General features: G+C 39.4%; 1 protein-coding gene across 1 annotated transcript; it reads right to left on the minus strand.

The window, feature by feature from the left end:
* Positions 1-9,831: 9,831 nt before the first annotated feature.
* Positions 9,832-12,790, minus strand: LOC119720167 (immediate early response gene 5 protein-like). Its single transcript, XM_038189731.1, has one exon. It carries the CDS (start codon positions 12,600-12,602, stop codon positions 11,751-11,753), a length of 852 nt encoding a protein of 283 aa, XP_038045659.1. The 5' UTR covers positions 12,603-12,790; the 3' UTR covers positions 9,832-11,750.
* Between the last annotated feature and the right edge of the window lie 6,726 nt (positions 12,791-19,516).

Here is a 19,516-nt window from a genome sequence, read left to right on the forward strand (position 1 = left end):
TTAGTCCACATAACGTCAACACAACCTGCATTATGTGGACATCTTTTGTTCACAAGTCCACATAGTGAATGTAAGACAAACTCACACACGCAATCCTTCTCTTGACCTCTTCCCAAATTATGGGCAACAGCTACTGTAGCCAACTTAAAAAAACACCTCAAAATGGAGTTTTAGGAAAGTTGCTCTTGAACCTATTGACGGATGTATATAGAGAAGCGTTTGTTGGCGTGATTTTAGTGCACAGTGCACCCCTATAGACATTTTATAATTGCATACATTTTAGGCAAACATTATATTGGGAGCAGTTTGTTCCTTGTGTGTGGTCATGTTTTGTCATGTCTAGTTTGATGACCTTTCAGTGTGTCTTGGATTTAACAACGGTTAAACGCAATAGACTCAAATGGAATGTTTGGCTTAAAAGATTCCAAATCTTATTTTTCCAACGAGTATTGAGCTACAGAATATTTTTAACACTCAATTCACCAGTAACCAACGGGAATACACTATAAATCCATCAATGGAAAGTTAGTCCGTCCGTTCAGCTTTTTGTCCATAATGTAATTATTTCCCGCACTTCGCATTTCCCCCCATCACAACTCCTCCCTCGAGGCGACAGAAAAAAACCCATCTCATTTCCGCCCCTGAATGACGTCAGTCCTCCAAGAGACAAGAAGCTGAACATCTCTCGCAGCATCCAGCGCATCGTCTCCATGGAAACCGAAAACCTGTAATGGGGGACTCAGCGAGCAGACCATAATGAGGGATGGGGATTAAAGTGGGAACAAAAGGCAGCCAAAACATGACCGGTCAGGCAGTGACGTAAGCGCGCTTAGTTACTATGTGCATCGGGTGCGTCATTGGGGAAAACTATCAATATTTTAATATTAAAATAACTTATACTGTACCACTCTCATGTGTTCTTGCAAACACACGATGTTTATTTCCACAAAGTATCTACAAAACTCCAACTGCACTATCTACACTCACACTTCTTGAATTCTCATATTTTGTGCAGTGTTGAAACTTGGGGAATACACGCGTCTCTGATACATTTATGTCTATCTTATCAAATAGCACAGGCGGCAAGTTAATCTCAGCTGTTTCTCCAAATAACAATGACACAAAACAAGCTTAAAAGCACTGATTATTTTTTTCATGCAAAATTTGGGTCTATTATTGTTTCGAAGCTATGTTAGTGTAGTACATGTACATGTACATGTATAGTCATCGCAGGTCATCACGAGTCAATAAGACACGTCATCCCGTCTCCAGTCATAATATGAAATTGTGACAAAGGTATTTTCATTCCACTATTTTGCGATTGACTTGTGATAGACAATAGACATTGTGATGCACTTGAAATACCCGAGGAAAAATAACTGATGATTCAATATCCTTATTAAACTGATTTGGATTATTTTCCATTCAAACATTGTTTCCATTTTGACATCAGTCTTTCAAAGAAAATTAGCACTTTATGCGTATACAATGTACATATTATTCACGTACATTAGCCCATGACAAGACATTATTGGACAAAATGACAGGATGCCAAAACTTTCAATGACTAAAATTACGAGACATTTTTATTACCGATGTTTCATCATGCGTGTCGCTGCATGGACACTGTCGCGTCAATGTCGCGTGACATGGTTTGTGGTGAGGATCACGTGACTAATATTTATGCGGGTTACCGATCCGAGTAAACAGCTTCCACTGATATTGCACATTAAAACACCGTTATATGAAAAAGAAAAGGGAAAGTAACTTTCACCGGCCAGTCTTAGCAAAGGTCGCGCTTGTGATAAAAAAAAAACAGGTTGATATGGTGATAATAGGAACACCAAGTCTGGATCACAATTTGGTTCTTTGCTTTCATTTCTATATTTGTGTCATAAACATATACCCTGGGAATATCTATCATAGCCAGAAACCGTGATACCAATTGTACCCGCCCCCCCCCCCAATATCTTATAATTGCAACCGTCCCAGTCAACAGCGACTTCTAAAGAATTACATATAGGAACTATTGACAGCGCGTTTCGTTTGGTTTCGACTTGAAATCCGTCTGTTTTTTTTACTGGAAATTATCACACACAAAAATTCAATTTAATAATTTAAGTTTACGGTCAAAATCAAAATTCTCGAGTATTGGGCATTTCAATATATATAATTTCACAAAATAGAATAATTCACATCAAATTTGGGAAGCTCTCTCACTTGAAAAAAAAACAATCATTGTTCATAACCTTTAGACCACGAATCCTTATGTTTTTGCTTCCCATACCAAACACCCATCATCAGTTGGACCATGATTCGAATTCGGTGATTATTTTTCTCCAAGATAACCAATGCAGGCCAACTTGTCGGAAATGATTATTCAATTTTTATTTTTAAATGCAGGCCTTATAACAAAGAAGCCATGTATTCTTTATCATACCAGCATTTACTCACAAGAACCGCTGCTTTATAATCTGGACAACAACATTTTGAATATGGGATATAATTCTGAGACTTGAAACAGACACGACTTCAATGAATTTTGTTTCTAATGACTATTACAACCGAGGAAATGAGGGTTGCTAATAGCAACCCTCATTTCCTTGGTTGTAATAGTCACCTGATTGATTTCATTTTCGATATTGTGCTTTCATATTGCCTTAGTTGATACCTCGTGTTGTCATCGCAGAGCGATTAGTCATAGCAACCGTGGCGACCGTTGACCCCTTTGTCCTGCGCACAAAGTGCCTTTTTGTTGAGTCATGGTGTGCACTGTGCGCTGATCTATGAGGCCTTGTTGTGCTCTGACACATACACGGACAACGCCGTTGTGTGTCATGGAATCTACAATTCGACTTTAAGTGCATTCTTTATTTTCTACAAGGGTACATTATGCGCATCAGTCCTTAATTCATGTCATCAATTATTGACAAAATAATCCATCAATTTATTGATTATGATTTCTCAAAAATAAATTCGGTTCTTGTGATTATTGATTTCTGTCGTCGTTGCGAGGCGTCAGTCACGTTCTGTCGTTACGAGTAGCCCGTGTCGTTGTGTAATTTTTGTATGATTTTTAGCAGTTTTTCTCTTCTTTAAGTTTCGAGTTAAGTTTTGAGTTTCGAGTCGATTTTTCGAGTTTCGAGTCAGTCTTTCGAGTTTTGAAGTTCGAAGTAGCGTCTCTTCAAACTTACGTTTGAAAGGTTCTTCATAATTAATACAATTCCAAAGCACCAAACAATTCCAAAGGTACTGTAGCTTATATTATACAAGTCCGCAACCTATAACTGGAGTGGGCAATATTAATGAAGGGAAGTTCACGGAGAGGAAAACCGCGGAATCAGGAATGCAATGTGCGCAGTCTGCATAGGATTGGAAGTCGAAGGAATGTACCACTTGGCCTACCTAACTCCCATTATTGAACCCGTCGTGTTGATAAAAGAGGCAGAAATGACAACTGAATCAAGACATGAAGGCAAAGACAAGACAAAATGAACTATTCCTTTTATATAGATATTTCATGCAGCCTATGTACCAAATCTGAAATACATCTCCACTGTTTCGTAACATACTGGGTGCATTTCTGGTTATCACCGGGCTCAGAGAGTACTGCGCCAGCATCTGAGACCCATATTATCACCAAGATCACAAAAACAGGCTGGAAGCAGTGCAGCGGAGAGCGGCAAGATTTGGTGTCAATACTTCCGACGGAAAAGTAGCGTCTCTTCAATGATCACAAAATTGTGATGGAAATCACTGGAGGAGCGCAGAGCCATTTATAGACTCACACTTCTACACAAATCCATTCACCACCAAGTAGCGGTTGACACAGACCATTACCGGGCTAAATCAGAGAAGGGGGGAATAACCGATGCGAAAATCTTCCACAGTCTCCTTTACTCATCCATCAGCACAGAAATTGCTTCAAATTCTCCTTCATACCATACCAAGGACCCTTGTGGAGTAGAATCACTTGCCTGCTAACATAAGGGAAGCCGCAACTGTTCAAACCTTCAAGACCAATCTTGGCGATAATCAGATAGCATCTTTAATAAGGGGGGGGGGGGCATCATTAGCGTCCGCTAGCCACCACGCACCCGTAGCGGATATTGTTTACACGATTGTCAGTTCTTTGAATGTTTACGTAAGAGACGGATCGATACCAAAGGAGGATGTACTGAAAACAGGCGGACCTGGTTACCGGGGAGCGACGGGGGAAGGGAGGTTATGGCTTGGGTGCTGGAGTATATACAGTTTATGCTAATATCAGATATCATTAAGCCAAGGTCGGAGTGTTGAACCATGATTTACCAGAGAAACGTGCAATCAAAATACATGTAGTCAGCAACTGAAAAAATCATGAGGAAGCAAAGGAAAGCAAGGAAGATTCCGCCGGGTCTTCAGAATATACATGTAGTTACTTGCCAAACAGACTCTATCTCAACTGCTATGTTTGGACAAGCATCAAGATAATAACCCTCTCTGTCAGACCACGCGGTCAGACCCGCTGCAAAGGGCTCACATTGGGTCATCTGGGAAAGCCTTGGAATATCGTGTTGCTTTTCCCAAGGCAGACCCTGAAAATATCATGGCCAGCCAAGTGTGTGTGAGTGTGTATAGAACAACATAAATACCTCCAAGGCCATGAAAAGGCTTCGTCTTTTCTGTAGGTCATCAAGCTAATTATCACGGCGATACAGCGTTTCTGGAAGACCGGTGTGGTTTTATGGAAAATTAATTCCCGAAACGGTCAAAATGACGAATGCGTCATTGTTGCTATTGTGAGACTTTCAATGATTATACGGAAACGTTTCCCATTGCCATTCTTTCGAGATCTCCGGTCACATGCCCTGCATTGTGCGTATATTGAAGTTGATACTTTGCGCATGGACGATCCGAGCTTCGACCATTGGAAGGAACAACTTGCATGTTGAAAGTGTTTGTTTTGCTAGTGCAGACTCGGTTTTTTTGTTCCAATACAGCGATACCGTGTATACACATGACAGCAACAGGACCATTGCTGAAGCAAAGTACGCCTATATATAGAAGATTTTCTGATATAATTTGGTTTAGTTAATTAACAATTCCCATAACTCAATCAAGCCATATATAGACCAAAAAGACACCCTTCTCAATGGTTTGTATCCGTCCCTCCATCCACTTATCCGCCCACATTCACCTATCCACCTAGTATCAGATCAGTGCCTGCAAATCGGATACCATTCAAATATGTAACGCTGTGAAGATATACCAAGTGCAGTACATGCGTTGGTTTTGATATCACAGGACCCTATTTTACCCAGTTGGTCTAACATGATCCTGCATGCCAGAATTTGATCAGATAAATTTATAAAGCTGCACGAGGAAAAGACTACGCTTTGCGCGGTTTCGTGGTTTTAGAGAGACGATCAAAGAGCGCATTTTATCCGTATGACTGTTCAGGATGTGGCGAAAGATCGCACCGTGTATGGTATTTCAATGCCTTCTGGATCATTGCGTTTAACCAGCGTACGTAGAGGTAGGCAGGCCTTAGGACTACAGTGTTTAAGTACACTTTTGTTTACCCTGGTCGGTTTGGAATGTTATATTGTCCTTGTTTTCTGTCCCTCTATCTTCTCTCCCCTGTCAAACTGTCCACCCTCCCTTCCCTCCCCCGACCCATTCCTTCTCGCATCCTTCAGTCTTGTCTGGTCATACTTTTTCAATTTCCAATTTTGTTTACTTTTTGATATATCTCTGCTTTGTCATTGTACTTTTGTTCATTTGTTGGCCGAATAAATAATAATAATAATAATAATTGACGCTTTGCTCACAGAGTAAAAGCTGTGCAGGTTGCACAGCAGAAAATAGCGATGACCGTCAATGTTTGTTTTGGAGACACATTGCGAAATATACGTTCACGTCCCAAATGCAATTTTGAGGTCGTTTCGCGCGCCTTTAATAAGATAACTCACTTTCTCAAAAAAAAGACAATATTGTGCATGTTTTACCCAGACCTGCGAAATTTAATGTGGTAAGCAAACAATCTATAACGCTAAATTTGGCAATCTGCGGGTGAATGTGCACCATAGGTGTATAAGGATTTCAAATCGTTCTATCCTAAATAACTAGTGCTTAAAATGTCAGCGGTCACAATTTCATTAGGCAATGTAAGAAATTGAATCTAATAAGAAGTAAAGAACCCTCCCACTATTTCAATTGTCACATTTCGTCGATAAAAAGTCAATACGTGCTGACTTAATTGTGAATAATGTGAGAGAAGTATCAAAACAAGCTTAGGGACGTATACGAGCAACTCCAAGGACGAATATGACACCAGCACCAAGAACCATTCTATTTCCACTACATGTATATTATTTTTTTCCTGGTACAGTCCAAGCGCATGTAACGGTTATAATTCTGTTTACAAAAATGCCCTTTCCCCGTTTCCTCTAAACCGTAAAGCGATTTCCTGGAAGATGCCACGCAATACAAGTTAGTCACTTTGGCAAAAGCTGAACTGCTACCCGTAGCGAGAGTACAGATTGCATCACAGCAGTGGAATTCTCGGAAGTCTTCATGTGCAGAATTCGACAATGCACCATTCCATGTTGGCTGTACACGATGTACAATAAGGCAACCATTTAATGATATGAAATATGATTAATCTGAGATGTAACATATAATGAAAAAAAGAAATGTTAAAACCGATTTTGACCACTGTACCAAAACAAGCCCGATCGGATCTCGGAAGCTGCAGGACAACGAATACGTGTTCACCTTTTTTCTTTTCTTCTTTTGTACCTTTAACCACATAGCTGTAGGTCAGATGAAGAGTCCTGGACATTTTTTTAATATTTGACCAAGCCCAACATGTTTACAGCGCTACTTTAGTCATTTAAGCCTGCATTTATTTGAGCTGATCTGAAATTTGAAATCATTTTGACCTTGACCTCATGATGACCCTTGACCAGTTTGGTCATGAAAAAAGGTTGGAGCTGGGCTGCCTTTGACAAAGTTTGGTTGAAATCGGTCAAAATATGTAGGAGCAATAGACAATGTGAACGTTTGTTATTAACTTATAACTAACTACATGTACATAGCTTACTAAGTTAATAACTAACCTACGGACGTTAGGAGAGAAATGAGTACTTGTAGAACTGCTATTGGCGCAGCTATATATGGTTTAGACATCATGATGGGACTGCATGTGTAAGCGGTAGATCTATTCTCACGCATGCGTGATTAGTACATTCCACGAAATGTATCTGAAGAAGGCCGTCCAAAGAGCATTCTTTGCTCTTGGGACAATTCCCTTGATACAATACTCAATTTGGCACTGTACCTTGATACAATACTCAATTTGACACTGTAATTTATCATCATGTTGCAGACATTAAGACGTGAAAATGTTGATTTATCTCCCTGTAAAAAGAAAGCCCTAAAACGTGTCAACGTATTAAAAAAAATAGCTCAAAGGCGACTTGTGATTCGTTTTGTTGTTGCTTTATAATCGGAAGCGGGGGCGTGGCAAGGCGAGTATAGAGAGCGAGAGGAGGGATGAGCAAGAGATTGACCTTTCTGCGGGAGGTACATATCTTACGAGGCTGAATAGAACGCCCCCAGAACCTGCCTACGCACAGCATGCGACGAACAAAATAACAGTTTTACTGTTACGTAACCAAACTGACTTATTTATGAAACTCGTCAATATCAATTCGCAGAAAACTACGCTAGACCACGGATCTATCGTTAGACGCAGTGTATAGCCTGGTTTTCCCGGCTATTTTAAAACGTTTATCATTCAAACTCACCGATTCGTATTCCCCAAATAGATTTAGTGCACTTTCAATGTGTAATTTCGAATTTTAGTTGCAACAAATTCAAACCATGAAAACACATACATGTATTCGTCAAAAGGTATTGGATTTCGTCTCGTCCACGCCGAACCGTGTTATTCACAAAACAAATTCGTCTAATGCCACACAGTTTCAACATAATTTGGTTTAATGTCGTCGTACTTCATTATGATATCTCCAGTACAAGGCATATAGGCCACTGATAAGAAAACATTTCCACACGTTTCTTTTGATTTCCTTGTTATTTCTAATTTTAGTGTTTGTTTCTAATTTTATTTTAGGCGCACAAAAACAACGTTACAGCGGAAGTTAAGGTTCATCGTATTTTATTTTTTTGACAATTCCTCCTCAGTTTTAACACTTATTTTATTCGTGTCTAAAGTTAAAAGGACTTCATGTTTTGTTGTGGTCTTTACAATGTTCTGTTCTGTTCGTTCAACACATACACGGTCTGATAACATCATGCGAACTAACGTGTCGAATTGTGTTTGAGGACACAAGGAAAATACTTTAGCATACACCAGACTTATCAATACTTAACACAAATGTATTTCATTGATATAAGACGAATTCGATCTGTGATTGCTGCCATTCGGCAATAGCCAAGACGAATTCAATCTGTTGATGAATATTCTTGTTTGAAGTACCTAAATGGACCGACCAAACTTTAAAACTAAATAATAAATGACCAAATTGATTTTACTGAAAGCTTGGGAAATTCTTCTCGGACGAATTTGAGTAGGCCTACATGTATTACGGTCAATTGGAATGAAAACATTTTAATATATCGGGAAAACCTGTATTAAAAAAAGTGTTGATGTACATTAAAATAAATCCGCTTCGGTCCATACTTAGTATCGAATATGGGAGAATTGCTGCAAATGTTAATGCTAGGCCTATACATTCTTGAAATAAACTGCACTAAAATAAGCGCTATTCAAATTAAGAACTAAGCCCGACAATTTAGTATCTTTCCATGGAATTGAGGCCCAAAATACAATAACCGGTAAAAACCTGTTATATTGCACATATTTAATAATAATTACGTATGCACACGGCCGGGCGCACAATGTGTCACTATAATGGCATGCATACGTGACACGTCATACTGTCAACAAGGTTACTACGTAGGTTTACAAGGGCGGGCCGGCCGGCCGGCCTTGCTTTTCTTTCAACCCAAAAGCAACCGCACTCCTTTCACGTTAGCCACAAGTTAGTAATGTAAATGTACATTTTAGTTAACGTTATTGCATTTCCAGTCATCGTATAAGCTCAATAATGATCTAAAAGTGGTGGGCAGCCGTGTAATGTTAGTCACACAAAATCAAATAAAAGTCAGGCAGCACTTAAATAACTAATAAGAAAATAAAATGTGCATGAGCTTTCGTAGCTACAAGTACTTCAATAATAATGCGATGGACAGTTATACTTATTAAAATGCATAAACATATTATTTCCTTTCAGCAAACTAAGTGTTGTTTGCCTATGAATCCTATGATTCTTTTGGAATACATGTACATTGTACATCTTGCATTACAGCACTTTTATGGTCTTCGATATGGTGCGTGCTTCAAGTACATTGTGTGTATGACGGTGGCATCATCCAACCCAATGGAGGTGGGGGGGGGGGGGTGGATCGGAGGGGAGGCGGAACTTGCAACCTGCCATGACATGTGCTGCATCGAAGACGTAGCGCATTCTACTGAGTGTTTTGGGCTCGTAAAAATTAAGTATCGTTGAAATGGGCACATAGGCAAGTTTAAAAGTATAGGGGAAAAAGGTCGGTTGGTCAAAAATAAAACTGTTAGTTTTATACTGGATTATAGAGAATGTCCATTATACATGCACATGTACATGTATACATGTATACCCAAAACAAACGTGGACTGGAGAAAAAAAATCCAATGTGTTAATCAAATCTTTAAGGCCAAACACAAATCGGAAAAACATTGAACCATCGAATTTAAAACAAAGAAATTACAAACACCACAAATTCAGGTTTTCTTTTCCGACCACAAAAATGGTCACATGTTTTGAGATCAAAAAATATATACATACTGGGCCTGATGTTTTTAAAATGTGCTAAGGCATGTTGATATTGAAAGTTTGATATTAACATCGAGATACAAACGGTCAATTACATGTTGTGAATTTAGATAACGTACGGAAAATAGACAGTAAGGATTTTTGTTGTAAGAATGGTCAAATAATAATTGGTGCCATGTCTTATTATCAATTACACGTGATTTTGTCAAGATGTACGTATATGATGATGCAACACAACTGTCACCACGCATAGTGTGATGTCAGTCACATCTGGGCTTATACTGCGGATATGGACTTTGTAATCCACGTTCACTCAACTTGCTTGACCTTTATAACGGGAAACACGTGATGTTAGGTTCATGGTATTTGATCGATGGAAAATTACCAAACAGTGTTTTACCATATGGTGCCAAAATTATTTCATCATAGAGGGTGGCGTTGTGTGGTGTAATGATAAGCACCACACGTGATATAGAAACAATTGATGACCATTTCCATACTCATTTAAACTATAAAAATATAGATGTCAAATAATGTAAAATTAGTGTCCAATTCCGATAACTCGCAATTATGTCCAGGAAAAATATCGCAAATGCACACTTAATGATATCATGACAAGGTGTTTAACATGTTGGCATAATTTTGTATATAAAAATATCCAGAGTTAATTCTAGACACAAGCAAATATTTTCCGAACCAACACGTGCACTTGTACTAGTATTGGTCAAACTTTTCCCGGATGTGAGACATGGCTACATCATAAACGCGGCATATCCGATAGGATAAGCGGGAATGCTGGCAGATAATTGCAATATCCATATCGCTTTAGGTATTTATTGCACAAAAACGTAACCCCGCGGGAAGCACTGACACATAGTCAAGGAAGTTCACACAAATAGCCATGTCCTGTCTGATGGGAAGGGCTTTCCACATCACAAAATTCTGCTGATCAGCAACCTTTTCAGAAAAAAACTTCAGATGTAAGAAAAGAAAATGTGAAATTATGAGACCATTTTTTCTCTCTAAAAAGGTTGATTGAACATGAAATATCCAAAACCTTAATGGTCCTGAATTCTCCACTTTTCATATGAATTTGCACACGCCCACAAGTGTTTGGGTTCTTATGCTCTGAGCTTGATGCGCGACAATTTGTCCACTGTGATTGTTTGAATATCACTAGAGCTTAAACAACAAAACACCGGAAATTCACAGCTTACAGTTAACTGTAAGCTGTGCATTTCACGACGTCGCAGCGGGGACTGCGGGGGATATAGGGCGAGGCCAGCATGCGGTTGCTCTCCCCCACATGACCCCTTATCCCGCGAAAAAATTCCATGCATTCGGTGTTCACGCAAATGGCCCTTTTGTGTGGGTGACGGGCTATTGTACCTAAGGCCTTGGCACGCCCGAGACAGAACCACGCAAATCCCGTCTGACAAAGCAATTGTCGGACAAAGCAAACAAACTCGATTTTTTTTCGGACCCAGTCGAATGTGCCACATCATAAACCCGTACAAATCAAAAACAGTGTGTAACCGCGTTGTTAAATGATCTCACAATTTCTCACTTTTAAAACGTAAACCAGAACGATATGGCGCAGTATTGCGTCGGTCGAGGATGATGTTTTCTCTTTTTATTAATTTATGATGAAAAAATAGGCCAGAGAAATTGCCAGGATTTTCAAGTAGGGCCGAAAACATGAACCTTTCCCTTCATATTTGAACAATTTTAGGTAAGCATGGTCAGCTTGAATCCAAAGGCACATAATTGAAATTGTACACATAAAATCAATCAAATCAACATGTTTTAGAGGACTAAAAGAACATCGACAGTTCAGCAAGAGTTTTGTATTCCAACAGTTTTTGTTTAGCAGGCGGCAATGGGCATCTGTAGTTGCTCGAACGGTCTGGGCATCGAAGATCCGTATGACGACTGTTGGAGGTGGTTGCCGCTGGACCCAATGTTCGTGGATTTACCATTGGGGTTGGCATCACCCGAGAGTCCGTGGAAACCGGATTTGAAAATACTGACTAGACTCGTGATAGAGCCTTCCGAGTTCTGTTTTGTTGGTGGTGTTGTGGTTGATGGCAGTTCCTCAGTTTGGCACTCCGAGTCCGATGATTTAGCCCGCTTTGGCAGGATGGATTCACATGCTTCACGCAACTCCTCAGCCGAGTCCGACCGCTTGCGCTTACATGCCTTGCAGCCGAATGTTGACGGAGGCGAGTTGGTGTTCTTTTGTCCAAGCACCGATCGCTCTTTGTCCGATGATGAGTCCGACTTCGCCTCGGCGACAAGCGGAGTACTGCCCAGTTCGGGTTTCTCCAGCCTCGCCTGCAACGACGAGGAATCGGTGGGCTGAGCGGGCTGACAGTTTTCTTTGTCCTCCATTTTTGCCATGGGTGGTTCGGTTGATTCAGCCTCCACACGCTCACATGATTGTTCCATGGACGACTCTTCCTCGGAGTTACTCGAATCTCCCCAGTCCGGGGATTCAGTACAATCATCTTCCTCCGCCTCGTCACTCATATCTCTCTCACTGGACTGTAGCTCAGCATTCCTGGCCATTCTATTGCACATTTCCTCGTAGTACATGGCTCGGGCCGAGTGAAGCACCGTGGCGACCAACAGATTTCTCCGAAGGTTCACCCCGCCTCGTTGTCCACGCGAGCCGGTGATCTTATTGATGGACATTGTGATAATTTGCTGAGCTTCCATGTTCGTTAATGCTTGGCTTTAATTCTCACTAAGAAGTCTGCAACTACGATGATATTATGATCCAAGTTGTTGCCAGACAAGCTTTTTACACGTTGACTTATGTGAGCTTCAGAATGTTGGTAGTAATCGGGACGTAAACGCACCCAACGACACCGGATATATGAATGAAAGAATGACGGTTACTCACTCGTGTCTTTATCCAGCGCGTCCGCTGACGTCACCTAATCAATCAGTCGTCCAATCAGAGCCCGGCGAGCCAAAAATAGCTATGAGGCCGTCCCATGTGACAACGGCATGAATGGGGCATTGCCCAATCATCGATCGTGATACATGTGTACGTCATCTGCCCTTCATGAAAGGAATTTCCATGTGTCACGTCATCGCCTTGCCGGTAGCACCAAAACAACGTTGCCAAGGAAGGATACGGAGATTAATAAATACGTGTAGTTGGTGCCTTAACGCTAGCATATCGCTTCTTTCTTTTCGCACGTCTTTTGTTCCATTTATTGCATTTGATTTTCCCTCGGGGAAAATACATTACTTAACTTACTAACTTAACTTACTTATCTTAAATTATATAAAAACTCGGGGTGTAAAAACAAATCGGGAGTACTCCATCAATTCGTACTCAGAGTCGGAACAAATTTCAACACGAAGTACATGTCATACAAACAACTCCCAATTACACAATGCAATCTTTGTAACAAAGGGAATTTACCGGAATGCCAACAACGGAGGTTTCTGAGTAGGCCTTCCATATAAGGCAAGTGAGCAAGGCTAGCCGCGCAATGATAGAATGCATGTAAACACACGTTTCATCTTTGGGGTCGACGTGACCGCCAAATTTAGAGCACTTGTCATGACAGGCTCTGTGGGTCGCGGGAATGTTAATACCATGCAGAGACATGTTTCGCAGCCTTATCAATGAGGGGGCACGGATCGGATTTTGTACAATATTAATTGTCTCTGGATAGGATTGTACATGAACATGTATATCACTACTCTAGTTGAATAGCAAAACGATTTCCCTCAAAACATACAATACAAAACTAAGGATACTTCGTTTTGTGACTCAATAATAACTTTTTGAGGGTGTTTTCTAACGAACTTCGTTATGAAGTTGCAAGGCCTGCACTGAGGCCATACATAGTCTGTTGTCACGATACACAACTTGAAATGTATGATTGCTTTGTTCAATACTGTGTCCGAACCAGTTTCTTTCTAGACCTGCCAGGCCCCCCCCCCAAAAAAAATAGCAACCACTTCGAAGCGAAAATTTAAAAAATGGATAAAGCAATTCGCAACAAGAATTCAACAAAATTTGAATAGCTGCTTGGAAACAATGTATTTTCCCGGCAAAATAAAAAGATTCCCCTTATTCTTAATATACATGTACTCTGATCTCCTCCCTCGCCATGGAAGTAATGCACGTACTGAGTAATTACCGAAGCACTAAAAATGAATGGAACACCCCCCCAAACAAATACCCAACGGCCGAATTAACTTTTTTTTCAATTCAACGCCAATTTTCACAAGAAAAGGCACGATTTGAACCGTGGAAGTAGAGACGTTAACGTACTCAGGAGTCAGTCAGGACATATCGAGCAAGCATGCTACGCGTCACTGAACACAAAAGTATTTGATTTTCAATAAAAACAAACAAAATAAAACATGACTGATGAGGAAGCAATTGTACAGCCCAAAACATTTCACGTGAATCAATTTCTCGTACCAGGAAAATGTTTCGAGGCTGACTCACTATTTGTGTGTGTGGCATGATTCTGATGCTTGTTTGCATACAATGATGACATGGTGGAATGATACGCCAGCTACTACATGGATATATAATTAAGAAGCCATAGCTGAAGCTTCAGCCGAAATGAAACCGGGGTTTGTGAAATGGAAAAAATTATGATACGTTTGTTTTAGTTATCATAGAACTGGATTAATTAATACATACAAATGTAGCTCTATGGCTGTGATACAACACCATAGTTGCCACGGTTTTTATATAACAGCAGCATTTTATAATAATCACGGATATTGGTTTTGTGGATATTATGTTGCTTTGACACGTGCATAATATTCTGGGGTTTTAGTCTTTGTGCGCCTCCGCACCGGATTTTGCTGGCGGCTGTAAAACAAAGAGAGACAGACAAGCTATGCTATAATTAGCGCGTAGGTCCGGGATACAGAAGATGTACAATTCTACATTGGGATAGAGATGAGGAAGGAAATGTGGTCTGATGCCACTCTCCAATCCATTCAATGGTCGGTTGTCAAGGTCAAAGGTCAACAAGTAAAAACAAGTGACATTGCTGAATTTATGAAACTCAGCATTGTTTAAAGGGAAAATACAACATTTGCAAACATCAAAAAATAAAACTACCAAATCAATTTGAAATACCTTGCTGGACTGTTAGTGAATGACAGTGTAAAGCATCCTGTAAAATCATGGTACCTGGTATACTGACATTTTCAAGAAAAGTTGTAATTATTGTATCAATTTCCAACGCTGGTCGGCCGACCAGCGTTGGAAAAAAACTGGCTTTTTTTCAAATACTGGCCCCAATTGACCATCGCACTTGTTTGCAATCGATTACACACCTATGAACGGGTACAAGCCAGCTAGACTGGTTCCCTGACCTTACAATTCCCCAATGTATGTAAACTGTTCTGTTTCTTCTTATATGGAGTCAGGGAACCAGACTACAGGAAAATGATTGTTTTTCTCGGTTTTTATAGCATTTTCGAACCCAAAACCTCAAAAAAGTCAGTGTAACTATATTTGCTATATATTTCCAACCCCCCAATTCCATCCATTTCTGAAAATTACAGCAAAAGCAAATGATGTATATTCCCTTTAACTTATTTTAAGGTTCAAACTCTAAAATGTGAGCTGCCACCCGAATGAAATTAAATGTCGTTGCTAATGCGAGAGGTTAAAGAAGATTTGCCTAAACGGATATTTAATGCACATACAACACGTATGTTCATAGCCTATTGCCGGTGTATTCACTTGGGGGTTACTTGCTGCACATGCGCAGTGTGAGACATCCACTAGTCTTCGCATGTTGGCGACATTTTACCAACATATTCTGGTGCTATGGTGGCATAAAATGTCCAAACTTTCCATTATGTGAGTTTTCCCAAAGTTATACCCCAAAAAGATAAACTCAAAATAAGTTTCCAATAAAACTCACCATATAATCAACTGGGCTACATTAATTTTCTTTAAAATGAATATTCGTTGCTTTCTTTTTGCCATGCAAATTGACCATGAATTATACTGATGAAGAGCAAATCAATAATTGTGAATAAAAAACAATTGTAGCTCCCTATTTATCACCTGGAAGGGAACATGGACATTGCTGGCTTCACTTCCATAGGTCTCTCTTATTCCTAAAAACTCAGATTTTTAAGGAAAACAAAAAAATCCTATCTTAATCAACGAAAATCACTGCTTGCGAAAAGACTACTACATCATTTGAATACGGAGCATCAATAGACCTATTGAAACAAAAATTAGAGTAAGAAAAGACTGATTATGTCATGCCGCATTTAAGCCTTATTAAGGGACAAAGGCTGATGGCATCGAGTGGGATACCTGGGCACAATGAGACAAACTAAGCGGAAGGCACAAACATACGTGACAAACGAGCTGTATTTATTTTTCAGTCAACTGAGATGTGCCTAATAACTTAATTAATTACAGGCTTACTTTAACATTACACATTTAAGTATTATGTAATTAAATCCATTATATTCTCACAAATTAAAAACTAACACTCAAAAATACTTTATGGCCACAAACAGCACACATGACAGAAACAAAGCCGCGCGAGTTTTTAAAAAGGGCCGTCAATGTCGTCATGTTTATTTTTAGCCAAGGAGGCTGCCTGACGTACAATTTAGACGTGAGCGTCGGGAATAATTGTCAGGTCTGGGAACCAGACTGGGTCAAACGGTCACCTATCTTTTGACTCAAAAGATTGGTGACCGTCGTTGACTCCAATCAATGAGTCTTAAATAACTTTTTCTTGGCTTGTATTTTGGAAATTGCTACCTGATTTGGATGGAGCAAACTGATTTAGAGTCAAGAGAGAGCATGAATATTCGTGTTACACCTTACACTGTACACGGCCGGTACTCCTCCTAGAACTATGATGCTCCGCGTGAGCGGACCCTCATAGACACAGAAACCGCAAAATTGTTTGCAGCACAAAACACTAATTAAGTACAAAAACGTCCATCGAAACACAGACATTTCCCACAGAACCGCCTCACAGTTTGCCCCTAAACTCGGTACTATACCTCATGACATACTCGCGTAATGTGTGCAGAACAAACATCGCTGGATTCTGTCGTTTTTTTTGCCAAAATGATGAAAAATGTGCCCTTTCCGCACTGAGCCAACCTGACAATTGAAATGTGCACGCATTATGATCGATCGATGATTTTCGGTTCGCTGGAAGCGCGCCGCGGGGGGTACGGTAATGGTACTAGCGAAATGTTTGTACTTAATTAGTATTTTGTGCTGCAAACAATTTTGCGGGGTTCTGTGTCTATGAGGCTCCGCTCACGCGGAGCATCATAGTTCTAGGAGTACACGGCCGGTGCATAAATTTAGTCTCTCTCCTTCCCATAACCTTGTCCATCTGACACAAGGAAGAGAGCTTTTGTACTGTACAGTGGGGCTGGCGGGACAGCTACCATACAACAAAGCATGAATCATGTTACATTGGGTCACCCAGAGGTCAAAATGTGTTGACAACAATCGATTATCATTGGCCAAGTTAAAAGAAGGGATGGGGTAACAAAGGAAGGGGCTTGGTTTCTACCCAGAAGGGTGGGGGAAAATAGCACGGGCTAGCAGGCTAAAGCCCGGTTCATACTCGGCACGAAAGCGAAAGCGAACACGAGTTTGTGACGTCATGGCAAGTATTCACGCTGCGAATTCGTAAAAGTTGAACATATTTCAACTCGGGTGAATTTTGCAGCGAATGTTTCATGAGGTCAAATTCGCTTCGCATTCGCTTTCGCATAGAGTGTGAACCGGGCTTTACGCATGTATCAACTGACACCCTTAAAAGTTAATTGACCTAACCTACAAGTGTGAATTCTCAGTTTTAGAGTGACCAAATCCCCACCCTTGAGGTGAGTACAACTATTTTTTTTAACACTAAATCAAGTCATTACAAATCATCACAAGTCAATCCTAAGTCATTACAAGTCAATCAAAAGACACCAAAACTTCATGCAGCCTCTCAAGTTATTTCAAATCAACTGTGACTAATGAATCCTTTGTCACGGTTCATTCCCGTTACCTGTTACCTGTGACCTGTGATTGACATGACCTATTTACTTTATGATTTAACTTTGGATCGACAACCTCTGTAACTGTTATGCGCAGTAATAATTTCACCAACAAATATTATGAAAATACATTACACATATGGGCAATTCTCCATGGGAGAGCAAAAAATGTCAAAAATATATATTTACATATTAAACCTTTTTTGTACTTTTTCCAGACCTAAATTAAATGGGGAATTCAGTTCAAAAAACGAAATTGAAAAAAAAAAATATTTCTGGTAAAAACAGTGATTTTTGCAATTGATGATCAAAACGTTCAGATTTGGTAAAAAAAGTAAAAATTTGTGTATATATTACTTTCTGAATTACAGGGAAAATGTTTGATTTATTTTCTAATGTTACAAGTTACTAACATTACTCAGGGTCATTAAAAGAAATCTATATATATAAATATATATATAGGTTATAGTGTAGGCCTTCATTTAAAAACGTCAAAATTAGCACGTAATTCCGTTACCGAAAAAATGGCAAAAGTTACTTATTTCACAAATTTTCTTGTTTTTTTTCTTCAAATCATGTATGTTGAGAAAAGACCCTATTATAAACATAAATGAAAAATAAAAACTTTAAAATAGTAATTTCTTGGCATTTTTCCAAGTGGTAACGGAATTACGAAACGGTAACGGAATTACGGTAACGGAATTACGCATGCACAAAGTATGCACATTTTCTCCAGATTATGTACAAATGACATACATGTACAGTATTGAATAGGAGATTTGCATATATGTACCTTTGACAATAATTTTTAAATACTAAATTACATGTACTTAGTTAAATCATTTCCCCCTTTAAATTGATATTATACAATTAAAATTAATCAGGTGTTCCATTAATATTTTTTACTTTTACTTTTTCTTTTTTACTATTTAAAAAATGCTAATAGTTGTTTGGATGTTTAAAGGGAACATACAAAATTTACAAACATTGAAAATAAAACTACCAAGTTTTCACAAAACACCTTACTAGGATGTTGGTAAAAGACCGTCTAAACTCTAAAGCATCAGGCTGTAAAATTATGGCACCTGGTGTGAAGTCATTTTCTAGAAAATGTATACATTTCCAATGGTGGTCGGCTGACCACCATTGAAAAAACCTAACAATTTTTCAACTTCTGCTCCAACTTATGTAACACCTTTTTCCAGTCCAAATTTTTTTTGCTATTGGTTACATGTTCATGAATGGGTGCAGGCCAGCTAGACTGGTTCCCTTACTCTACAATTTTCCGGAATCCATAAATTGATCCATGTTATCTTTAGTAGAGTTAAGGAACCAGACTACTTGAACAGTTTTGTTTTTCTTGGTTTGTCCAGCATTTTCGAACACAAAACTTCAAATATGATCTATTACATGTATACTAACCCCTCAAATAGTTCATTTCTGAAAATTACAGCAAAAGCCAATGATGCACATTCCCTTTAAAATATGTTGCCAAAGCTATTGTCTGGTACCCACAAAAATATATTCCACGACAAGTATATGAACATGATGAAAGTTGAGTACCAGACTGTACTTGTACTTCTACTTGACATTTATAA

This window comes from Patiria miniata, unplaced genomic scaffold (genome assembly GCF_015706575.1).
Source record: "Patiria miniata isolate m_02_andy unplaced genomic scaffold, ASM1570657v1 HiC_scaffold_9, whole genome shotgun sequence".
NCBI lineage: Eukaryota > Metazoa > Echinodermata > Asteroidea > Valvatida > Asterinidae > Patiria > Patiria miniata.

What these genes read in the sequence shown, in the direction of transcription:
- LOC119720167 (XM_038189731.1), bottom strand. Translation starts at nt 12,602, where the DNA reads ATGGAAGCTCAGCAAATTATCACAATGTCCATCAATAAGATCACCGGC.